The 25,934-nt window shown below is 45.8% G+C and overlaps 1 protein-coding gene across 2 annotated transcripts in view; it reads right to left on the bottom strand.

The window, feature by feature from the left end:
- The window catches only part of LAMA3 (laminin subunit alpha 3), a 266,072-nt gene that overhangs the window by 84,231 nt on the left and 155,907 nt on the right, over positions 1-25,934 (bottom strand). For both annotated transcript variants that reach the window (XM_032859753.1, XM_032859754.1), the window contains 11 exons: positions 24,329-24,426; positions 23,247-23,388; positions 21,463-21,589; positions 21,234-21,373; positions 19,590-19,705; positions 18,205-18,416; positions 17,008-17,212; positions 5,593-5,737; positions 4,771-4,911; positions 3,314-3,475; positions 777-875 (listed from right to left, as the gene is read on the bottom strand). In XM_032859753.1, the coding sequence (XP_032715644.1) occupies positions 777-875; positions 3,314-3,475; positions 4,771-4,911; positions 5,593-5,737; positions 17,008-17,212; positions 18,205-18,416; positions 19,590-19,705; positions 21,234-21,373; positions 21,463-21,589; positions 23,247-23,388; positions 24,329-24,426 (1,587 nt within the window). The remainder of the gene's footprint in view (positions 1-776; positions 876-3,313; positions 3,476-4,770; positions 4,912-5,592; positions 5,738-17,007; positions 17,213-18,204; positions 18,417-19,589; positions 19,706-21,233; positions 21,374-21,462; positions 21,590-23,246; positions 23,389-24,328; positions 24,427-25,934) is intronic.

A 25,934-nucleotide genomic window follows, 5' to 3' on the forward strand; every position in this document is an offset into this window, starting at 1 on the left:
ACATGAACTCACATTCCTTAGCATAGCACTAGATATCCTCCTTCCTACCCTTCTGGGCTTGTTTTCTATGACTCAGGAATCACTGACAATACAGCCAAGTGGGACAGGTCACCCCTTGGGCACTGCCCCTCTGCCTTGGTTTATTTTTTTCTTTGCCCCCGGAAGGGCGCTTCTCCTGTCAAGTCCCTGCTGAATGGTCTGGCTCAAAATTAACCCTTTCCATGAAGCCTTCTGAGGGTTTCTCAACACATAAGCCCCAACTCAGATCCCAATTCTCACAGAGTCTTATTTGAACTGCACCTCAAATACGTTTTGTTCAGTGGATTGTAGCTACGTGTCTATTTCTTCCATCTCCCCTCTTAGCTCACACTAAGAGGGATAAGCTGTCCTTTATGAGCCCAGCGATGTGGCCTTGCCAACAGGAAGGCCACAACAATGTTCTGAGTGTCTCAAAAACACTGGTGAGACAAAATTGAAAGATAGAGACATTTAAAAAAATTTAACATGAAGTAATAACTTAGAAGAAGCAAGCACGAGATATTGTTATGTTCTTTGGGAGAAGAAACAAGAAAAACCATGGGGGTTGGATGGGGAGGGGAAGCAGGTTCCAGAGAAGGGGCTTACCTATGTTCAATGTCCCTTTCAATTTCTACAAAATATTGGAAATGACTTAATCCAATTGGTTTATAGGCTATTTATCAAGATGCCCTAAAGTTGGATCAGCAACCAATGGCAACTACTATTTCCAGCCACTTGGGATGTGTTCTGATACCTACAGTGAACTGTACATCTGGCATCTTTTCCAGAAGAACCATGTCACCAGGCAGGCCAAAGGACTTGATTTGGTAGGTGAGGTAGCCTCCGTATGAAGAAACCTACAGTTGTAATGATAGGATCAAGAGCACAAGCATTAGAAGAGCCCATGGAAACACTAATCACATAAAAACCACATAGGCACGTGAGATCTAGAAAGATACTATCTACCTGTTAGTGGTCATCTTGGGAGTGAAGAATTGAACATGGTATTTTAGCTCTCTACTTTGTACCATTTTATATTATTTAAAACGTTTGGCGTGAACATGATTGTTTCGCAAGCAAGAAGATGCTTCTCTTAAAAATAAAGATACTAGTGGAGCACCTGAGTGGCTCGTCGGTTAAGCATCTGCCTTTGGCTCGGGTCATGATCCCAAGGTCCTGGGATTGAGCCCCGCATCAGGCTCCCTGCTCAGTGGGGAGTCTGCTTCTCCCTCTGCCCTTCCTTGTGTGTGCTCACTCTCTCGTTCTCTCTCTCTCTGTCTCAAATAAATAAATAAATAAAATCTTAAAAAGAAAGAAAGATACTAGTCACACAGAAAGAAGTAAGATCTTTCTATTCTTGATGATGTCTAAACCAATGTTCATTTAATCTATAGCTACTCTAAGAAATCTAGGCTATTGGCTTCTTATTTCACTGAGAGAATTTGTTAATATCTATCAGTTACAAAATGAACCTCTAGAAATAATTTTTTAAAAAACTTCTCCTGAGAGCAGATGGTGAGCATTTCCCACACGATCACTAAGCCATGCCAGACTGCTCCAGTGGGTATAAGGACCTTTTCTCAATGCCACCTAGTAGCACGATCATGGTGGAGGTTTAAGGTCATAGTTTGGGGATGGCTACTTCACCTCTGGTCCTGTCACTTCCCACCCATAAGGTAAAAACCAGTCAAGAAAGGAATAATTGAGAGAGAAAAGCAAGAGGCAGTATCACCTCAGAGTGGAGCAGCACAGAACACCCTTCTTGATACACACATATAATTTGGAGCAGGGGAGAGGGAACAGCATTTCTGGGCCCCCATTCACCGAAGTCCCCTAGAATCTGCAACCTGACCAAATCACAGAGCTATGATCGTAGAGTCTGGAAGTATTCCGTGTTAATAAATCATCCTACGGAGATTAAATACGGTCTTTCTGATGGGCTAAGGTGGTTTTTAAAATATGGCCACAGATTCTCTGATACTTCTGTCTTCAGGAGGTGGAGCTTAAATCTCCTCCTTGAAGTTGGACTGGACTTATGACTGCCTTCTAATGAACGGAATATGGCAGAAGTAAGGGTACATTATTTCTGAAATTAGGTCATAAAAAGATTGTGGTTTCTATTCTGAGTTACCCTCCCTCTCTCTCTCTCTCTCCCCCCCCACCTCTCTTTTTCTATTGGTTATTTTAGGAGAAGCCAGGTGCCCTGTCAGGGGGAGTCTTAGGTAGCACCTGGGGGACTCCTGGGATGAGTGCTCTCCTCAGTAGCCAGTGAGGAACAGAGGCTTATGACAACCACATGACTGAGCCCGGAGGTAGACCCTCCAGGTATGGAGCCAGGCCCGGCCGACATCTCACCCATAACTCTATGAGAAACCTTGAGCCATCTACTCCTGAATTCCTGATCCACAGAAACTGGGCAAGAAGACTGCTTCTTTAAGCTGCACAGTTTTGGGGTAATTGTTTGCAGAGTAATAGATGAGCTCTACATGGGATTGCCATGTGAAGGCGAAGATGAGCATTAAATGAGGGAGGAGAGGGGTTATAAGAGAGGAGCAACATTGCCCACACTCAAAGGTCAAAACCCAAAGTCCTTCAACCAGAAGACAGAATTATAGATCTCTGGCTGACAAGGCCCTCATATTTAGTGATTCCAAGAGAATATGCTGCCTCTTGAGCTGGGCCCTGTGACATCTACACCTTCTAGAACATTCTACCCTCTGCTACCTGGTGCATACGTTACTGGATGATGTTTCTACAGGAAGCCCACACTTCCGTCCTCTGAAACAAGTGTAGGGGGCCAAGCTATGCCAATTTGTGCAGCAAAGGAAGAGCAACTTGTTTACAAGCTCCCAGAGGAACAGGAGCGTCTCACTAACTGCCTGCAATTCTGCTAATGACAGCCAAGCTGCCCCCGGATCCTGTGCTTCTTTTAATAAGCTTTTCAGCTTTTGTTTTCCTGACAAGGAGCCTTTCTTCTGCTTTAAAACAAAGAATTCTTAGCACTGGCTTTGAAAAGCACACATGCCCCATTTGCAACAGGTATTATTTAAATGGTTAAGTAAAACCAGAGAAAAGCCGTGGTGCATGATTTCCTTTGCTGGGGAGCGAACACATGTGGGGTACACTCAGCCCCTCCCAGGGGAGGGCAGCATCTTTCCCGTGTTTGTAGCTCATCTAATTTCTTTAGTTTTAGTAACCCGAATTTCCTGATGCTTCCTTCCAGACAGGAAATTATGCTCACACCGTGACGGAGGGGGCCCGGCGAGGGCTCAAGATAACGACAGGAGGTCCTTACCTTGTCTCCCAGGTAGGAAAGAGGTGCGACCCAGGACGCACTGTGGACTGTGGAGGGCAGCTCCTGGAGGTCTGCGACCACGCTGCTGCTGCCCGGGTTGAAGGAGACAGGGATGTCTGTTCCGTCCGCTGTCTCCAGGCGCCAACCCATCATATCCACAAACTAGAAAACAAGAGCAAAGGATGGAAACATGTGCCTTCAGCTTCTCTGGTGATGGCTGAATTACGCACAATAGAAAGAACCATGGGGTGGCCATCTTGTTCTGGAGGCTTCCTGTATATGCCCCCTCCTGAGCTTGCACAGAACTCTCACCCAACACTGCCTCCCACTGCCCCAAGACAACTAGGAGTTCTCAGACAACGGTGATCATATGTATGTGGGATTGATCTTTGTATTCCAGCATACATCCTGGGTTCTTGACATTTAGCAGGTGTTCAATAAATGTCTGAGTAATATATAAATAAGTGTGGGAATAATAACTAGGACTATGGGCACATTTTAATGGTGAGTTCCTTAGAGAGCAAATGTGAGGTGGAACACAGTGGCCTGCTCTCATTACTTTCCTCTAAATAAATCCTCATAACTACATATTTCCCTGATCAGACAGGAAGCCAAGAGTTAAATGATGGGGGGGAGGGAGGAATTGATAAGACGTTGATTAGGAATAATGTTTCCAGGCTCCCCTGAAGATAGAAGACTTCTGTGGATTTATAAACTAATTTTTTTCCCTAAATTACAAGCCTACATTCCTTTTGGAAATGACATATATAAAATAACCCTTTCTTGAGTATCTGTTGGATGTAAGACATTGCTCATACAAAGAAAGCAACCATGAGATGCTGGTTCATGGAATAGTGGAGGCAACAAAAGTTTCAGTTTCATAGAGTTAATTAAAAAACTCACATAAATAATTTAAAAAATTTAACTTAAATGTTCATGTAAAGTAATTGAGACAGAAAGTAAAATGGAAAGAAAATAAGCAGATAAGAAGAAGCAAGGGAAAAGAGTGACCAATTCCATTTAGCTGATGAGTGTAGTGTTTATTGAGCACCTACTATATTCTGGATCCAGTGTTAGGCCCCGGGAATGCATAAGGAGCTTAAATGCTAGTGTTGGAGGAAGATACATAATAAACAAATTTTAAAACTAAACTGTATAGTATGTCTGGAAGGGATAAATGCTAGAGTACACTAAGAAGGGTGAGCTACTTCATAGGGAGTGCTGAGGGAAGGCCCCTCTGAGCAGGAGATGCTTGAGCCCACCTAACAAACTGGGGCACTGAGTATGAGAACATCTGTGGGAAGAGCACCGCAAGCTGAGCGATGCCGAGGGCGAAGTTTAACACTTCAACAAAGTAATATATAAAATCTCCACCAGCCCTTCATGCTTCAGGACAATCCACTTCTTCCCCACTTGGAAGTACTAACTAAAAACCAAACTTTGACTTCCTTGCATACCTTAGCTCTTCTTTTATGTGTACTGTGACAACAATTACTTATTCCAAAACAGAAGCAGAGGGTACAGCCCTTGGGATTTGCTGGGTCCAAGTAGAACGATCCTTCTCGACACACATTACATTCTGTACCCGCCACATTCTCCTATTGAAATAAAACACAAAACAAGAGATCATTTCCTCTAAAGCTTCTCCGATTTCAGTTCGCTACTTTCCCAAATTTATTGTCAATACAAGATGTTAGTTAAAACATGGATGCTAACAAAAAATGAAATTTACATCATTGTGAAGCTTTTCTGTCACATTAATTGTTTAAACTCTTCTACCATATTCAAGTGAAAGAGAGAATCTTCTAGATCTCACAAGATGCCCCTTGGCATCTTGAAGGTAGATAAATGGCAACATGAGGATTCACAATATGGGGGTCTTCGTTCACCCCACTTCCTACCACCTCAAAACATCTGCTGGGACTTAGAAGCTCTCTTATCATCTGACAGAATGCCCTGGAGCAGATTATTAACCTGGGGTCTACGAGCTGGGAATAAAGTTTCCAGGGAATCTATGAACCTCTTAAAATTGTGGACTAAGGTTTATGGCAACTTTTCTGGAAAGGGTCTGTACCTGCCTTGTGATTCTCCAAAGGATAAGAGGGGGTCTTCCCTTCTGTTTCTATCAAACGAGCTAATAACTATTAAATGCTACATGCATTGTAGAAATCGGTTACAGGTCAGTCCTACTTCCCATTTATTTTGCTATGTTGACTCGACTCGAAGAACTTCCTCACTGACCAGTGGCTGACGTGACAGAACTGGACGTTCTGTCTTACCTTGCAGAGGCAAGCTCCGGTCACTGGGTCACAGACTCCTGGCTCAGTCCCATCCCTGTTGCAGGGGCAGGGAAGGCACTCGGGGAAGTGATAAAACCCAGAAGCGCACCGGTCACACTGCCGCCCTGTGACTCTGGGCTTGCACCTATATTCAAAGCAAAGGAGGGACAAGTTTTCATCACCGTCTCCACACAGTTCTGAAATCCGCCTGCGCTGTTGCAGAGCAACTCTGACCTGGCTTCCCTGGGGGAGTCTAAAAGGACAAGCGTCGTGGGGGTGGGTGTTCCAGACAGAAGGAAGAGAGGGGAACTGCCTGGTGTGTGCAGGAAGCACATGGATGAGTGGAGAAAGCTGACCCATGAACTGAAGAGGGAGGCAGGAGGCATCTCATGGGGATGGAGATGCTGGCTGTTGTGACACTGTCCAGTAGCACTGGAACGAGGTAGCTGAGCCCTGGGTAATGAGGGCCCTCTGGCCGGAGTACTGATCAGCTCTGGCACACAACAGAGTATCTTAATAACTCACCAAGGCTTCATATTCTCATCTGTGAAAGGGAAAAATTGCTAGCTGCTGCCTCCCAGGACTGCTGTTGAGACAGACGAGGCTGTTCCTGGCACATGGCAAGCTCTCAGAAAGGAATCACCATCTTGAGAAATTTTAAGTTGGAAAGAGTGTGGTCAGATAAGTGTGTGTGGATGCAGTCAAGATGACCATTTCCACAGCTGGCTGTTGAGTCAGGAAGGAGAGGGGGCTGAAGTAGGCCAAACACCCTGGGGATGGAGAGGAGGGAAGGGTTCCAAGCTATTTTGGGGTGAGGTTGCTGGGGCTTGTGCTGTTCTAGATGAGGGGACAGAAGAGGGGAAGGCAAGAAGATACTCGGTCATCCAGCCTGAGCACCAGAGTGGGTGCTGGTGTGGGCAGGGCTGGTGGGGAGGCTGTGCCTGGGCTCCAAGGAAGGCTCTGTGGGGAGCAGGGAGCGATCCACATGTCTGAGCACGTGAGCCACAAGAGTGGAGAGGAGAGTACAGAAGCTGACAGAAGAGTAGCCACTGCCAGCAGAACTGAGAAGCCCACCACCCCAAGGGTTGAGGAGAGAAGGAGGAAGTGGGTGCCAGCCTCCCGTAGCCTGATCTCGGAGCCCAAGCTGACGTCTGGTGGGACCCACAAGAAGGTCTAAAGAAAGTACTAGGAAATGTGCTTTATATCAGAACATGGGAGTATAATCTGATCCAAAATATTTTATCATTAACTTGCTACCAATACCTGTTAAAACATCTTACCCAAGGGACCATCCTGAAAAAGAGAAATCTAACTTGATTTCCCACTAAGTCTGTCTTTGGCAAATATCTGCTTATAACCAAGGACAGAATTTTGTGTTTGATTAAGTACACATACTCGAGACCAGTCAGCCTACCTTTGAATCCCAGCTTTGCTACTTACCAGGTATAGAACCTTGAGCAAATGAACCTTTTTGTAGCTAAATTTACTTACCCCTAAACATGGAGATCATAATACTGACTTTGTAGGATTATTGCAAAAATTAAATAATATATGGAAAAGCCTTAGAGCAGGGCCATGCACACCTACAAGAATCTGCTATTACTATTCTTGCTATAGCATTGGCTAAGGGGAGTGAATGGGACTCCCTTTCTCCCACTCCGTACACCCAAAAAGATAGACTCAGTTTTTCCCCCAAGACCTGCTGGCAGGTCAAATGTCATTTCAGTTCCAGCCCCATCCCCCTTGTGTTCCTCCCCACCCAATCCCTGCAGAAATTCTTTTTGTAAGGAAGCAAGTGTTCTCCAAATCACACCTATGGCAAGGTAGATGGAAAGTGTCAACGTTCTGCTTAAAGAGATCACTCCTGTGTGGGGGATGGAAACTTTGGAAAGGGGTCAGAGACTCTTCTGGGAAGCTGGATAAACTGTGGACCACTCACAGGTTTGTTTTCTTTCTTTCTTTCTTTCTTTCATTCATTCATTCATTCATTCATTCTCTCCCTGTCTCTTCAACACACACAAATTTGCATCCACTCTCAGAGGGTTCCTAGACTCTGACTGATAATACCTGCTCTCTTCTTGTGAATCTCAGACTAAAGGCAAACAGACAGTCCAGCCAAAAAGAAATGGCTGTTGCCAGATGACTCTCTATTTCTGGAGGGAGCAGCAAGGGTGGAGCATAAGGCTCTGGTGGTCCAGAGAGGGGAGTGAAGAGAGTACAGACAGCCCTGCCCAACCAAAATTGTCAGAAAGAGGAACCCTCGATCAGGAGCAGAGCTGGGAGATGGCCTGACTTACACAGCGCAGGCTCCTCTCCTCTCACCCGGCCAGGAGGAAAGGACACTGTGCAGAGACAGTGTTATTGTTACACACTGCCAGTTGGGCAGCTTGCCGAACCAAAGTCCATGTTTCTTTTAGCAAACACACAGGGCTTCTGGCTTACAGGTGCCTTAACTGAACACTGGTGCCACAGGAGCCGCTCACATATGGAAAGCCATGGGTGGACAAGGCTAAGAGGGATCCCTGGAGCAAATGACCTGGACCCGGGCCTGGAAGGCAAGGACAGGCAGACAAGAGCCTATTTTTTATATTTTCACTTGAGTGAAAAAGAAAGGAACTGGAGCGTTTTGCAGGGAGGGCAGCTGCGGAAGCTGCTTGTGAAGACAAGGAGAAACAGAAGCAAAATCCTTCCTTGCCTCCTTATTTCAGAAGACTGTGAGATGGTGGTGGCGGGGACAGGTGGGCTGAGGGCATGTGGCCATGTCGGTGACGTGAGGCAAAGCTCTGGACCGCACTCTGCACACAAGCAGCATCTGAGTGCCTAAGAGTGGATGAGAAAAAGCAAGAAACCGGGCAGAGTGCAAAGAGCAAGGAACTGTGAGCTGACCCCAAGGGCCTCAGGTGGGACTGACAAGGAAGGGTTAACCAAAACACAGAGAATATAACATCGGGATTCCTGAGCACTGAGCCTATGAATCCTGGACAAAAACAATAAACCAGAGGACTTTTTGGTGGTGTCATGACAACAGGGAATAAAAAGGAAACTTCTTCTGTAAGGTCTGGCTGAACATCTCTTAGAAACTAGCTAAAGTCAGCCTGACCTTGACACATTTCTCCGGAGAGATACTCTGCTGCCTGAAGAGCTGCCCTCCCTGAAAAGGCAAGGAGTCTCCCGCAGAAGCTGCCTGTAGGTGCGGAACAGCAGCGCCGGGGGTGTGGGTCAAGAGGATTCATCTCCAAGGCAATGGGCTCATGGCCAAGGCTTATGTGTGTGTGCTCTCCATGTGGCACAGACAACTAGAAAGCCAGGTTTTAGAGGGAACTCTATCTACCCTTTGCTCATTACGTATGGTGGGTCTCTTAATATTACACTCCCATCAACTCCAGTTGTCATCTAGAATCCAAAGTCTACCTTCTGCCTTCATTGATTTACTCAATAATCACCAAGTGTGGTAGGGGATGCAGGGGGGAGGGGAAAAAGTAGAGTAAGTCGGTCTTGACCTTGGCACATTTCCACTGAGAACATAGGACACAGAGATGCCAAAAGTGAGGTAATCATGTGAGAACTGGGATGGCTAGCTTGAGGCACTGAGAGGTTGAGGATGTCCCTGTGGACTCCAGAAGGCTTTGTGCCTTCTTGGGGTTTGTACTTTTCACACATAATTCTTGAAGGATACACAGAATGTGGGGGTAACAGTAGAGCGAGGAGGAGAACTCATGCCTGGAGAACTGAACATATGTAAAGTGTTTAGAGAAAGTAAGAAAACCAAGCCAGAGAAGAAAGCTGCAAAAAGGCTTAAGTTAGGGTGGTGGGGGGCCATATGACCATGAAAAGCTGGTCTTTATCCTTTCAGGGAGCTGAGACAGGCTCTTGTGCAGAGTAATGCGACGGAAGTGGCACCTGGGAGATTGGCACACAACATGGCGCCTGCCATGCCACATTGCCATTAGTGGTTCATACAGCTTCCCCTGCCAGACCGTGACCCCTGATACATGAGGCACAGCACCCAAGCTAGAGTCAGTGCTAGATCTGGTTTGAGCAATAAAATATATTGGTATCTAACAAAACAGAATTTAAGGCAAAAATAAAAAATCACAGTAACTGAGAAAAATGTTTCATCCTAGCTAAAAAAAACACCAAGAAGATAAAATCACAAGCCTATATGCATTTATCAACATTGCCTCAAGTTCTGTAGATTAGACTAATAGTTCCATGTGTTAGTGCCAAAATTATGGGGAAAACAGATTTTTAAATCCCAGGGTAATTGTGTATTTGGCATATTCCCTTTCAAGTAAGGAGCCAAAAAAGGGGAGGGGGGGACAAATGAAGAATGAGTACATGAGTAAACCAGGAAAAGAAGGCCAGTTAGGAGAGCATGAAATCTTTCAAAGGTGAGAGGGTCAAAAAACTTAACCAAGGTAGCAGCAGAGAGCAGAGAGCCATGGAAAGAAAGGAGAGGATACATACCCGGCCAGAAGTTGACACCTGATCAACTGTAGGGAAAAGGGGTTATTCTTAGATGATCCTGGGATTTCAGGCTTTGGGGACTGGGAAGGGACTGTCACCAGTAAGTAGAATTAAAAAAAAGAAAGAAAGAAAGAAAGAAAGAAAGAAAGAAAGAAAGAAAGAAAGAAAGGAAGGAAGGAAGGAAGGAAGGAAGGAAGGAAGGAAGGAAGGAAGGAAGAGTAAAAAAGAGAAATGGTTTAAAGGCAAGACAATGACATGGGTTTCAACTATGGAATCAGAATTTTGGAGTTGTAAGGGCCCTTCAAGTTAATCAAATACTTCATTATACATATGAGGGGACAGGTGTTCAAAGAGTTTAGGGGACTTGTCCGAGGTCCCTTAAGTAAAGCCAATAAAAGAACAGAGGTTGAATTGATTTGCAATGAAGGTGGGATAAGCTAGCCATTGAGGGTCAGGACCAGAGCTCCGGATCTGGAGTGGGGGTGACTAAAGCCAGGAGAATGGGCAGGGCCCATTCCATATGAAGTCTGTGCAAACTCACACCACACATCTTCTCTGTCTACGGGAGATGGAACCAGGGACAAAGCCACAGAGCGATCATTCAGAGAGACATGGAGAAAGACACTGGTGTTACAGAAGATGAAGGAAGACAAAGAAAATGGAGGTAAGAATTCTGAGCTCCATATCCCTGTGGCAGGACCCCGTCCACCCTGCTCACCACCAAGGCCCAGTGTTCCCTGTCCGCCTCCCAGCTGCCTGGAATATACCGTTCCTATTAATCAATGACGTGCATCCAAAGAATTGCTTCTCCAAGTTGGTATGGCTGATGGAACTATGCCTGTAGCTGGAAGCACTTCGTCCCAAGAAGGCCAAGTCTACAACCTTTTCGGGTATTTTATTTTTCCATCTAACACAAACATTGAGTAAATCTGTGGGGATTCATGGAGATAGGGGTCCCTCCCCCACAAAAGACATTCCTTTTGCTACTGCTATTCTGAAAATGCACATTTGTACACGTGGCTTTACTGAAAGATCCTGATGGAGCACCATCTCCTCTAGTTGATCTCAAAATAGCCTGAAAGGGGGGCGCCTGGGTGGCTCCGTGGGCTAAAGCCTCTGCCTTCAGCTCAGGTCATAATCTCGGGTCCTAGGATTAAGCCCGGCATTGGCTCTCTGCTCAGCAGGGAGCCTGCTTCCCCTCCTCTCTCTCTGCCTACTTGCGATCTCTGTCTGTCACATAAATAAAATATTTTTTTTAAGATTTTATTTATTTATTTATTTGACAGGCAGAGATCGCAAGTGGGCAGAGAGGCAGGCAGAGAGAGAGAGAGGTGGAAGCAGACTCCCTGCTCTGCAGAGAGCCCGATGTGGGGCTCGATCCCAGGACCCCAGAATTGTGACTCGAGCCGAAGGCAGAGGTTTTAACCCACTGAGCCACCCAGGCACCCCTAAATAAATAAAATCTTAAAAAAAAAAAAAAAAGCCTGAAAGGGGTCAGCATCATGCTAGTTTTTTAAAGCAGTGATGCCTGGCTTCTTGTATCTGTCAATGATTGACAAAATCTTCTGAGGATATTCTAGCCCTTTTGTTTGTTCACAGAATCTGATGACATAACCTTCCATTATTAAAAGCAAGGCAAAGGTACATTTTCATTGGCTTTCTATCAGATTGAATTAGTGTTGCTATTAAAAACAAAATCTTGATCAATATAAGCATCTTTAGGACCTCGATCTAGCACCAGAGAAAATAATGGACTTCTTGGCATTTGTACAATATAATTTTGCAATATTTTGTATGTTACAATCAGAGATTGAGAGGAAATAGAATAGGATTTTAAATTTAGGTAGGAAGGTAGAGATAATTTTACCAAATGTTTAATGGCTTAGGAAACTGAGAGCCAGGAAGGCAGAGTAACTTGCTCAGTCTTCTAGCTAGTTTATGACAAAGGTGAGTCGAGGACTCAGTTTTATGGCTCCAACCTAATTTATTCCCAACTGCTTCTAAAATTATACCAGTTTTAATAAGGTAGAGATTGAATAAGGTAGAGATTGCTACAATTATTTTTATAACTTATTTTAAGGTAGATTAATATTTTTAATAGTTTCATTTTTCTTTTAATATGATAAACTTGAACACCTATAAACAGTGAAATAAAATTTGAAAATTCCAATTTTTAAGCTTTGTGATCTGTGACAATATGTACACCTGCAAGACAGTCTGTTTTATCACTGAAAAAGGATGTATTTTTCTTCTTGTTGCAAGTTCCAGGTTTCTTTGATCATTTCTTTCCTGTGAACTTTAGGTTCCTCCAAACACATTCTTCATTTTCATTAGGAAATTTCATTTGGGGGTGGAAGAAGGACATTCTTTCTTCTAATATTTTCTAAAGAAATAATCTTTTGGGTAATCAAAAGCCTTTTCAGCTTCAAGAGTGGAATTAACATGAGCAATTTGTATGATTTACAGCCATCATAAACTGAAAATTTTTCTGAGATTATCTGTTAAAAGTCCTTTCATGACAAATCACTTTGATCATGGAGAGATAAGTCATCCCATTAGGTTATTACAGTCTCTTTGGTAACGTCAAGATAAACAATTTCACTTTTTGGTTTGGGTGTGATACAGGTCAATGAGACTCCATTCCTGTTGGTGTTTCCTTGGGTTTGGGCAAAACTGTGCAGCATGCCTTGGACTTGAGTTAGGGCTTTTCCAGTCAACAGAATTGTCATTGTTCTATGCAACTAATGAATCATTGAACACTACGCAAAAAACTAATGATGTACTACATACTGGCTAACTGAATTTAAATTTTGAAAAATGGGAAAAAATTGTCATTGGCCAGTGAAAGTTTGTTAAACGCCCCTTATAATTTCTACCTAAGATACTATAGTAAAACTATTTATCTATTACAGATGGTCCCTCGATGCGTTTTTAAAATTTTCAATGCTTTTTTTTTTTAAGATTTTGTTTGTTTATTTGACACAGAGAGAGATCACAAGTAGGCAGAGAAGCAGGCAGAGAGAGAGGGGGAAGCAGGTTCCCTGCTGAGCAGAGAGCCCGATGAGGGGCTCGATCCCAGGACCCTGATATCATGACCTGAGCCAAAGGCAGAGGCTTAACCCACTTGGCCACCCAGGTGCCCTTTAATGCATTCTTGATTTCCCTTTTCTGTGGCAGCAGCATTCGGAAACCACGTGTGAGGTTGTGTCTGCAGCAACTTATTCTGTTGACCAGTTACTCCCTCTTAAAATTCTCCCATTATTTCTCAGACGGAGAATTCCTCTCTATCCCCTGCTTGAAAACTGCGTCTCCATCTCCTCGGCTCCTCTGCCTTCCACAGTTAAAGGAAGGTACCCCTGCAGAACGCACAGTGGCTGTTTCCTCCTGTGTGTCCATGCCTCCTCCTTGGGGTCCTCCTCACTCTAACCGAGTCCCAAACTTCCATTCCAGCCCCAAGCTCTTGACTTGTATGTTCTGCTTGTAAAAGAAAAACCGAAGTAGACATTACGGAAAAACAGCGCTCTGCTGGTCTGCCTTGCCCTTATTTTTATGGCTTTGTGTTTCTTTTAATTATATGGGAGTGCTGCAATGTTTTCAGTATTTAGGGCTTTAAGTTGCTTCATGCAGATGTGATTGGGCCACTATGGAATCCTGCGCTCCAGCCTCTGCCAGGACTCCTGGGCCCGCGTAACCTTTCCATGCGTGCTTGCTGGTCCTACTTGCTGGTCCTCCTCTCCTGCTCTTCCCAGGGTTTCTCATCCTCCAGGTGACTGATGCATTGCTTATTCTGCTGTTCAAATGGAACCTGTTCTTTTGGCCTTTCTTTTTTTTTAGATTTTATTTATTTGAGAGGGAAAGAGAGAGAGGGTGCACGAGCAGGAGAGGGAGGGGCAGAAAGAGAGGGAGAAGTGGATTCCCCAGTGAGCAGGGAGTCTGATACAGGGCTCGATCCCAGAACCTGAGATCATGACCTGAGTCAAAGGCAGATGCTTGGGGTGCCTGGGTGGCTCCGTGGGTTAAGCCTCTGCCTTCAGCTCAGGTCAGGATCCCAGGGTCCTGGGATCGAACCCCGCATTGGGCTCTCTGCTCAGCAGGAAGCCTGCTTCCCTCTCTCTGTCTGCCTACTTGTGATGTCTGTCTGTCAAATAAATAAATAAAATCTTAAAAAAAAAAAAAGCAGATGCTCAACTGACTGAGCCACCCAGGAGCTGCCTGTTTGTGTGTCTTTTAGACAGGGGTACTGCTGACATGTTTCAACAGCAACAGACTGCTTGACTGACTGCCTTTCAACTGTTGTTCTAACTCTCCTGGAGAGAAATATTCCATCCTCCTTATCCTTGTGGATATTTCCATTGAGAGCCACACATTTTATTCACAAATATGCTGGAGCTCTGGTGTCAAATGTTTATGACTGGCCACCAGTGGGCTGTCTCTAAGAGAGTTCTGGTTTTCCAGAAAGGGAGACTGGCACCTCTGGGAACATGAAAAGGGAGAGGCGAGTGGTAAGGGAGTGACGGCAAATAACAGTGCACATTCCCTATTTGAGGGAGGAAGGCTCTGGTACAGATAGAAAAGAACAAAATGGAAATCATAGTGGGGCTATTAGCCTCCAGACAGAAAGTGATACCCACCACTGAAAGAACAGAAGGAAAAAAGACAGCTCTGTGGAATGAAGAGGTCAGGAGAGGAGATGTCGAAAGGAATACCAAACAGCCCCGCTGAACTGAGGCCGTGTGGTGGTGTGTTTGACCAAATCTATGAGATTCTGGTATTTGTCCAGCTATTTCAGACCAAGGCTTCAAAGAGAGGGAATGGAGGCAGTTTTCCCTGGGGAGGCAAACCTAGGTCAGCCACGAAGTCACAGGACCACACACATCTTGTCTTTCTCTCTCCCTTATGTAAAGTTGATTGCATCAAGATCGGCACAGACAGGGTCTCTTCACTTCCCGAGCTCCTCCCGCCTCTGCAGCCAGGAGCCTATGAGCATCCCCTGGGGCCCGGTGCAGCTCTGAGCTTACGCACTCCTGCGCATCTGTGCTCTGGGCCCAGGTGCCACTGTCCTTGGGAATAGACTAGAGGTTTCCGCGGGCCCCTGGGCGCCTTCTAGACCCAGTGTAGGATCTCCAGTAATGAACTAAGAGCCTGACTTCCGTTCAGAGAACAGCTTAAGCACTGGACAGAACAGAACCTAGTGTATGTGAACTTGTGGTGATGAAACAACTCCGGACATCACCCCAAAATCCTTCCTGCAAATCGCCTTCGGCGTCCGCTCATAGTCTGAGTGGGGTGAGCAACGCAGCTGACTCAGGGCGCGCTCACAGCTGTGGTTTGAAAGACTCGGAATGTTTCATGACTCACATTGTCACTCTGCTTCCTTTCCTGTGGCACAAAGGGGCTGGGAGGCCCCCGGGCAGCAATTAAAGGTGTGGGGAAGGGTCCTTCCTTTTCCTTAGGAAAAGTGATTGTCGCCATTACAGAGTGTTGAGCTTGGCCCCCAGAAAGATATGTTTGAGTTCTAATCTCCGGTACCTGAGAAGGTGATCTGATTTGGAAAGAGGGTGTTTGCAGATATAATCAAGCGACGATGAGGTCATGCTGGCCTAAGGTGGGTCCTGATCCAGTCCAACATGTGTCCTTATGAGAAGAGGTGCACACAGAGAGGAGGGCGCCATGTAAGGACCGAGACACGCCAGGCACATCCCTGTCACAGCGGAGCAGAGATTGGAGTGACACGTCCACAAGCCAAGCAACTCCAAGGATTGCTGGGAACACGAGAAGGTAAGAGAAAAGCACAGAACAGATTCTCTCCCAGAGACTTGAGAAAGGGCATGGTGCTGTCAACACCTTGATTTCAGGCTTTCGGCCTTTAGGACTATGAGAAAATAAGTTTCTATTGCTTTAAGTCACCCTGTTTGTGGTAATTTGTTACAGCAGCCACAGCAAATGAGAGCCGCCCTTGAGCTGGGGTCACAGATGCCTGCCGCTGTCCCCACCCACCCACCCACAGCTGTCACACCCAGATCACCCACACAGACCCCAAAACATCTACTCCCCATAGGTGGGGGAGCGTAGGGTGGGCGGTGAGCCCTACACGCGCTCCTGCACACTGCCATACCGCCAGGGATGTGGAAGCTCTGGCTCAGTGTTCCGCCCCCATAACCTCCTCCCGACTCTTTCCAGCCACTTCTAGAAGAATGGATCCATCTGGCATCCCCTGGGGCCATTCCCCAGTCCTGCTGAGATCAGGCTCAGTACCTGCAATCACGGGACACTGGCCTCTAGCTCCCAACACAGAGCTCAACCCACGGAGCCAAAGCTCTTAGCAACGCAGTGTTTGTGGGAGCTGACGTTTGCCACTGCCCCTTACCAGTCGTGCACAGGGCCTCTCAGTCGGTCCCAAGGGCAGCCTCACTCTCGGGTCAGGCTCTCCAGCGTCTACCTTCCTCCCTCGCCTGACCCCCACCCTCCGCCAAGGCCCCAGCACCCCTTTGAGTTTGCCTGTCTGAGGCAGCAGGCCTGAGGCCCTTGGACTTTGTTACACAATGTCCTCAACAAAAACGCCAGCTTACCCTCGAATGAAGACTTGGAGCCCAAACCTAAATACCAATGGATAAGTGCTCGCCACACAGTGACACGGTAGAAGAAAGGAAAACTTATTTATGCATACATATCCGACACCCCGAGAACAATGCCGCAGAGTCTGGGAAGGCAGTTTGTGGCCTCAGGTGCCTGGCGTCCGCTTGCCTGGGCTCTGCCAGGCTACCCTGAGCCCGAGGGGCCCAGTTACCCCACACACCACAGCCCATCCAGGGTGGGGAGCTCCACCCTGAGGTGAGCATGGTGCCATCTTTGGACCTGTGAGACACGGGAAGGGATGGTGACTGGTATGTGCAGAGGACACCTTCCCTTCCCATAATAGGACCTAACAGGTTAATCCCCCAGGCTCACCTGCACTGCCCGTGGTCCCTGTCGCACTCTGGGGTGGTGACCCCAACTGTGCCTCTCCTGGAACAGTTGCAACCTTCACAGCCAGCCAGGGGGTGGAAGCTGAAGGAATGCATGTCACACGCCTCACACTGGGGCCTGACGGTGCGGGGAGGGCAGAGGCACTTCCCTGTCATCTCTTCACAGAGGCGTGGGCCACACTTGCAAGCTGGCCAGAGAACAAAGAGACACGGCGTAAGGGAGAGATGCCACCTGGCCTCTAGCAGATTTCACCCACTGCCAGCATTTCCAGAAGTTTCCAAGGGGCCTGGGAGAAACGTCTTGCTTTTTCTTCATTATGGCATTAGTGAGCGCAGCTGACCTGAAAGGTATCTTTCTCGGGGCCCGGACCAACTATAGCAAATGCTCACAGCACTCATAGTGTGGGAACGTTGACTGATGCCGCAGCTGGACCCACTGGCACCAAGACAGGAGCTTCAAGGAACTCACCCAGCCATAGTTACACGCCATTCTAATGAGACACCTCTCATCTGTCGGGGGGCCTCTCCATACGGGCTCCCTGAAGGGGCTCCATGTCACCTTAGCGTGACAGAGCTCTAGGTCAGGGCATAAAGCAGCAGCAGGATCCTCGTTAGGCAAGGGCTGGTCTCCAGGTGAAGACTGTTTGTACCACACACACACGTACCCCTTGCTGCCACCCCACGGCATGTACTGACTCTGTGTCTCAGGCTACAGGATGGGTCTTCGATAAAAGTCCCCAGGCTTCCCATTCAGAAAGCATGAGGTGCCTGTGACCTTGGCTCTCCTCTTATTTCAACTGAGTTTTGGTTAGGCTGCAAAAATTGAAGAGGCTTCCCCGAGGAAGAGGGATGGAGCTAATAGTTCGATGATTAAGGTTCTTTAAACTCATCTGTTTTGCCAAGCACTTGAGTCACATAGCATGGGAAACACAAATGTTTATCTTCTAGAACCTACCTACTCAGACTGTACGCCATGGACCCCTGGCATGGGCATCACCTGACTGCTTAAGCGAAATGCAGACTCTGAGGCCCCCACCAAGCACTCTTGAGTCAGAACCTGCATTTTCACAAGATCCCCAGGTGAGTGTCCAGCAGAGTGAAATTCAAGAAGGCCCTCGCTAGATGAGCGGCAGCCACCTGGGACCAGAGACAAACTTCGATGCCCCCGACGTGCACTTACGTTTGCAATGTGGGAATCCATAGTAGCCCGTTCGACAGCGGGTACACTGCCGCCCAATGACATTGGGCCGGCATGGGCACTGCCCACCCTCTGGGCTGCAGTGATGGCCAATGGCCCCGGTGGGGTGGCACTCACAAGGCAGTGCTCCCTTGTGGTAGAGGGCCACCAGGGACCTGGAGGAGTTCTTACAGAATCCAGAGGCTGTCTGGGGGCTGTGAAGACAAAAACAGCTCATGGCATTATCCCGGGAGGCGATAAATCCCAACCTTCTCCTTCCCACTTGCTCTGCCAACTGGTGTTTTGGGGGAGGGGCTCTGGCTGTGAAGTCTGGGAAGAAATGAGAGACTACCCTACGCCTGTATTCACAACCAGTGACAGCCAGCCTTCCTTCTACCCATCCACTCCAGAACACATCCCAGGACCGGTGGGTGGGAACTTTTGGTGGCTGAAATAAAAGGGTGAAAATTCACCGATAGGATGAATTCTATGGTATGTGAATTATATCTCAATAAAGCGGTTACAAAAAAATTATACCTAGAGGTGTATGCACCAATAATAATAACAATGGGAGGAGGGAGTGGCAAAGTGTCTACTTTTATTGAATGTTGTTGTGCTAGAAGTTTTGCCTACATCTCACTTAACCTCACAACCACCCAACAAGTTAGGCCTAAGCCTCCTCTCATAGATAAGGCTTCTAGAAGTTAAGTGACATATCCAAGGCTTCAGAGCTACCGAGTGGCCAAGCAGACATTCAAACCCATAGCTGTTGGACTTCAGATCCTTTACTCTTAATATTTTCTATACAGGAGACTTCTGCCCCCCGTGTCCCCTGGAGCTCCTGGGTCCCTCGGGAAACCTGCAAGAGGGCAGGGTGGGTCTCCAGAAGAGAAGAGCAGGAGCCCATACTCAGGACTGTCCTTAGCTCTTGGCATTCAAGGATCCAGGGAGAGAAGACAGGGAGATCCGCCTCTCTGTGATATTCTCCACTCAATCAGATGGCAAAGGAGAGGGAGAATCCAGGCTGATGTGCTTCCTGGTGGAGGGCACCCCACATGAGACCTTTTAGGAAGCTGAGTTGGACAACAGGATGCAGCAAAGAGGCCAAGAAACACCTAGGCAACCCATGAATCCCAGCTCGGAGGGTGAACATCTGGCGGGATCGAAGCTGAGAAAAGTAATCTTGCCCAAATGGGCAGCACAAGGTCTGGGGTAGGATGGTGTATGCAGAGGAAAAGCATCTCCCTCCCCAGACTCAGAATGCATTGCCACCCCCGTGGGTGGGCCCCAGGAGGAAGAAGACAGACCTGGGGCTCAGCCCCACCTTGGGTCTCGCTCTGAGTGTGAATGTGGGAGAGCCTGAGGAAGCTCCACAAAGTGATACTTACTCAATATAAAAACTGTTTCTTCCACAACTGTTGATAAACTCAAATGACTTGTCCACTGATTTTTTGTGAAGTATTTGGTAGTCGTAATCCTCGGCAGGCACCACTAGAACACGGACCTAAAGGAAACCTGTCAGCATGGCTTTGGATTTCCAACAGCAGGGCACACCTATGGCTATTCATTGTACTTTCTCTTCCCTATGAGCAGTGTTCTCTGTTGTGAAGCCCAAGACCACACGAAACAGGTCTTATGAGAAAAGAATCCCAAGAACTCCCCTAAGCCAGTGTTAAAGGTTCAACCGACGTTCCTCTGTTAGAAATGGCGTGTGCTGGGCCAGACCTCTTGGAGCACCTGCTCAGAGAAGCTGCAGCCTCAAGCGCTCAGTGGGGACAGGACATCTAAGGGGTAATCAGGGGCCTGTTAGGAGGGCCAGGGCCCCATGTGATCTATGCCTGGGGTGACCCTGGATCACCACAGGTCACATTTTGTATTTTTAAAGGTGAACAAACCAAAATGGTGGGACCAATGGGGTCATGGCTTGCCTTGAAGCTTACATCCTGTCAGATACTCTGTTATGAATAACTGCATCCCTAGTCTTTAAAAGTACTGCTCAGCTCTCTGTGCCTGTTTCAATCAGACTCTTCCAGTAACAAATGCTATAGGAAATTTCAAATGTCTTTGTCAATGAGTCACCAACATACAGCTTACAGAGAGCTCACTGCTGTCATGTTATTCAATCAGTAAGCATTTGCCAAGCACAGTGTGCCAGGTAGTATCCTAGGCACAAGGGATACAAAACACATAAAGGCAGGCCCCTGTCCCTAGGAAGATGGCCGCCTCGGAGAGAGAATGAAGCTTAAGCAAGAGACTAGAGGGTCACACAGCAGGGCTTGGACAATGCTACCTGTTTCCCTGACAGGCTTTACTGGCATCGAGTGACCATGATTCCATCAATCAAGGTAACAAACAGGGTAGGGCATACCTTGTGTAGGTAATGGGCTTATGTTTGAGGGTCTCATGAGGGCCCCAGCTGGGCAGATATGCATTAGATGGTCCCATAGTGGTTCCAGAGCTCAGAAAATATCAGAGATGAATTCAGAAATGTGGTGTCATTCCCACCACAAGAGAGAACAGAACCAGTGGGTACAGAGGATGTTATCCAAAGAGAAATGACAGAACAAGGGGGCTCAGGGTCACACCTGAGGGAGCGCCACCATATGTGGACAAAAGGAAAAAGAAATCAGTGAAGAAGCACTAGAGAAAGGGGGAACAGAATGAGAGAAAGCAGCTACGGAAGCCCAAAAAGGAAAGTTTCAAGAGCAAAGGAAGAGTAAATGCTTTAGAAAGAGACCAGTCAGGTGAGGAGTGAGGAGGGGCTGAAGCAGAGCGAGACCCTTGTTCACCAGAGCTTCCTGCCGGGGAGTTTCTCCTTCCTATTCACTTACCCATTATTCCAATTTCCCTTGACCTTAATTGTCACCTGCTTTTTTTTTTTTTTTTTTTCAAAAGGTAGCTATGAAATTTAAACATTTTTCTATAAGACTTCAAGTCCTTGGAAGAATTATTGTCATGAGCCAAACAGGCACCCAGAACAGCTGACCAAAGCAAGCACATGAAGAGCAAGCTGACGGAGAAGCAGAACGTACCAATACTAGGGACTTTCCTTCTGGAACCTTCACAGTCACAGCCACCTCTGGCTTGGAGATGTCCAACTCAACTTGATCTTTAGCAATGACTTGGTCCCGGCAGCCAAGCACATGGGGGCAAAAAGAGGCACGGAAGACACCTGCAGGCAGAGCCAGACAGGAGCTCCTGTCATGGTCCTGTGAGGCCCAGCCCGGCTCACAGCTATGGCCCCTGCTCTCTGACACTCACCAGGCCACAGCCGCCCTCCATCCACAAAGACTTGTGTGGGAAATGCTGGGTGTGCTGGTTGATAAAAATGGATGACAATGACATATCGGCCTAGTCGTGGTACAAGTCCTCGCAGGGTCACTTGATTCTGGGTAGAAAAAAAGAGGATAAGGAAAACTTCTCAAGTTGCAGAGCTATGAACATTTAGAGTTTGAAAACAAAAACCCTCTAGATATTTCCCCAAGTGAAATGAACACCTATGGTCACATAAAACTTTCCCTTGAATGTTTACAGTGGCACTCTTGTAATCAGAAATACTGGAAACAAACCAAATGACCCGCAGCTCAGAATGGATAAACCAACAGTGTGGTCCGCCGTTAATGATGCTGGAGGGAGTGTAATTTGGTACAATCATTTCGGTAAACTGTCTGGCGGCTTTTACCAAAGTCAGACATGTCACTGAGCAATTGCACTCTTAGGTACATGCCCAACAGAAATGCATAACGTTTGCCAAAAGCTGTTCCAGAGTGTTCCCAGCACTTATATATCACTTGGAATAACCAAGAGAGAAAGAGTCAGACTCCATTTTGGATGTTTGACTGACAGGTGTCAAGCCCCATCGCTCGTCTTTAATCTTCTGCCCCACACCTGCACAAGCCAGTAAGAAGGCCCTGGAGCCCATCCCTTGGCACAGGGAGGAAGTTCAAGACACACTAATTCTAGCCCATGGGAAGGGGGTCCTCATCTTGCCCTCCTCCACCTTCCTTCACCCCTGCCCAACCACAGTGAAAATCAGATTTGTGCCCCCACTTTAGCTCAAGCTTGAGTGTGAGCCCTGCTCTCTCCAGAAAACTTCACTGTGAGATATGTCTTTTCAAATGCTCAAAAAAAAAAAAAAAAAAGAAAGAAAGAAAAAGAAAAGGAAAAAGAAATACAGCAGCAATAAAAGATTATCCTCATCTTTCTGACGAGAACCGTGACTTGAAGAAGGCAAGTAATATGAGAAAGGCCATGCTCTAATTTAAGAGCAAAGCCAGAACTAGAACTCCTTTGTCATGATTTCAATTCATCTCCTCCTATGAATCTGGGTGGACTTCCCCACACAGGCTCTTATTAAATTTTCTCTCTCAGATCCTGTTAATTTTCTAACTTGATGCAGTGGGAATGGACATGAGCCATCCTCTAGGACTGAAAGGACACCATATCATCAGGACAAATGCTAAGTCCTGCAAGTTCATAGTTTACAGTGAAAAAAATTCAGTCAGTCCCTTACTACATTTCTTATTCATGCTATCGATTATTAGTTAATAAATATTTATTGAGAATTTCCTGCCTCCAAAGCATTTTGCTGATATAGTTGGGGACGCAAAACATCTATTAGCCAGAGCAGCTTTCGCAAGTGCTTACATGTCACCTTGGGAAGACAAGTGATCATCTCAACAATGTTACACAGCAGTAGCCCATGAAAGTATGACCTATCACAAAACGGGCCACAGAAAGTTGGCAAATGACTGTGTAGATGGAGATACAGAAAGAAAAGAGAACATCAGGATGGGGCGGTCATAGACAGGAATAGCCAGATGCCTCACATCTGGGATTCTCCATAGTTGAGAGCAGAGGTCCCCAAACTTCAGGGGCATCCAAATCCCTTGGAGGGTTTATTAAAACTTAGACTCCTGGGCCCCGCCAGTTTTGGGGTGGGCTTGTAAATATCTAACAAGTTCCCAGATGATGTGGATGCTTCTGGTAAGGGCCACGATTTGAGAACCATAATTTAGAAACAACACACTTGAGGGGAGCCCCACCTGTGGCGCCTTCAAGATGACTCCAGTAACATCAGCAGAAGGCAGAGGATCCTGGGGCAGGAAAGGGGAAGACTCACCCCTTGGGACATCCAAAATCAAGGCTGTTGGAGGAGTTTCAGGGACCAGAGAGACACAAGAGGCACTGAAATTAAAAAAAAAGAAAAAAAGAAAAAGAATATTAAAAAACAACCAAAAATGGAAGAACTGTCCATTGGTGAAAATAGCAACTGTGAGCACAAGACTATGTAACATCGACAGGACCTAATCTCGGGAGAACCACAGGACTGTGGAGGGATCTTTATACAAAGACACTCAGTGTAGTCAACTGCCAAGTGTATTCCGGCAAACCCACTCAATGCAATGAGCCAAAGCAGAAAGAAAATCTTAATTTTGATGGAAACCAGACAGAAACTTACAGCAACCTTCCCTTCTAAGAACTATAATTCATGTTAAATGGGGTCAATGCCATGAAACATTATTATTCATTTCTAAACATAAATGTCGCCATAAAATCATATAAAAACAAAGAAGGCAAGTGCACATCATTTCCCTTAGGCACAGATTTCTTTTAGGCCAGATGTCACTGTCTTGGTGGCTTCTATAGCCTTATTAACCTTATGCCTAAGATTTTACGACTGTGTCTACAAATTATTTTTGAATCTACAATAAAAAAACCCTCCTGAAACCCCAATAATCACTCGTCAGCTAATCCTCATAACACAGCGGTGAGATGGGTCATTATTTCCATGGTTTTTTAAATGAGAAGTCTCAGACACTGCAATTTAAGGATTAGAACAAGGTGAGTCTTTGCGGGGTTTCAGAAGAGCCCGCAGCAGCTTCTCTTGAGGGCAAAGCTTACCCATTCTGCCCAGTGGCTACAGCGTCAGCTTCCTGACATTAATGGAATCCTGGAAAGACGGCTGGGGCCAGTGATTTAGCTTATTTTTTATTTTAACCTATCATCAGCCTTTAGTACCTTGGCCTATGATCCCTTCTGAAGTTAAGCATAAAGTCACAGCCTTACAAGCATTGTAGTACCACTCAGAGCACAAACAAGGGAGAAAGGAAAGGAAACCCATTACCTTTGATTAACATAACCCCCGTAACTGGCAATGCATTTGACTTGAGGTCTCAAATATTCAATAGAGAATTCTTCAATGGGTATGATACAAATTTGATGCTGTTGAGCAAATACAGTGCAAAAAGGTAACATCACGGTTATCAGCAAAGTCAACGGTAACAGTCAAACATATTCTTTAAAAAGCTGTTAAGTAAAGAAATTACAATTGTTATTTTAAAGTAGAAAAAAACTGCAGAATGGCACTCTCTACGGCATCATTATGTGCAACAACCCTTTTTAGCATTACACAGGATCGCTGCCCGAATGTTCTTGGGATAGTCACATGAACAAATGAAATTATGACATTCAAAAACAACTCTTTGTGACTTCAGGTGCCTGTTTTCCTTTCCTGCCCGGGGCTGATGCTGGCTCTTTAGACCCATTGGCAGGGAGAGGCGGGATGTGGCAGGCAGCTAGGGAGCCTGCTGTTCAGAGCCTGTTGTCTGTAACTCCTGCTATAAACAATCTTTCTGAATAGAGGATGACCTGATTCTCGGGCACATCTGGACTTCATTAAAGGAAGTGTCTCCAGAACTAGTTTTTGAGTCACATAAGAGACTCAGTTATCAACTTACCAATACATTGTATTTTAATCCAAACTGTATTATCAGCTTGACCACAAACCTATTCAATAACAACAAAACTTTTTATTGAACACCTACTATAGGCCAGGCACTGAGACTAAGGGATCCTAGAAGACCAGGATGGCGAATACCCCTGCTCTTATGGAGCTTATATCCTAGTTAGACGTCCGAATGACATCAGACTATTTCAATAAGGGCAAACTTATGCTTAAAAGATGAAGACTCAGCCCTGTTATAATTCCCAAAGATGAAGAGGTTAGATTTGCTCAGATTGTTATGTTTAAAAAGATAGTCACAATTTTAAAAAGAAAGCCTTAAGCTATTATACAATTTATGTAATAACTTCTAAAAACTCAATTCCAGATAATTCTGAAGAGAAGGCTCAAATTTTTTAATATTGTCCAGCATGAATATTTTAAACACATTAGAACATGCTGGCCTAGCATTTCCCAGAGTGTCATACGTGCTTAATATTAGCAGTGACAGGAAGTTGCTTTATACTTAGATAATTTTCTGTTCTCTGAGGCATTTATTAGAAATCTGGCCATCCTTTCCTAGCCCAGTCCCACTGCCTGTGTTTACCATAATTCTCAATATTTAAGTTGTGCTATTAAAAGGGAGACATGAAGGTATCTTACCTGTCAAACTTGGTATTTTTAACTCTTAATTGTATATATGTAATTAACTGAATAATATGTTTTTTTGAGATAGAGTAACAATAATCTGGAAAGGAAATACCAGGTGGTTGCAACATTGAAAATTCTGAAGGAATTTGCCAAGAAACTAATAGACGATTAAATAGTAAAATGGGCAAGAAAATAAACAGTAACTAATGGTATTTCTATACACCAGCATAAAAACAAACTAGGAACTATAATGACAAAAGAGATTTCATTCATAATAGTAACAATGAATAAACATTCATGAAATAGAGTTTTGTGAGCTGTGTTCAAACTTGACGAGCAAACTTTACCCGTGCTATAG

This window comes from Lontra canadensis, unplaced genomic scaffold, assembly GCF_010015895.1.
Source record: "Lontra canadensis isolate GAN:19392208 unplaced genomic scaffold, GSC_riverotter_1.0 scaffold17, whole genome shotgun sequence".
Classification (NCBI taxonomy): domain Eukaryota; kingdom Metazoa; phylum Chordata; class Mammalia; order Carnivora; family Mustelidae; genus Lontra; species Lontra canadensis.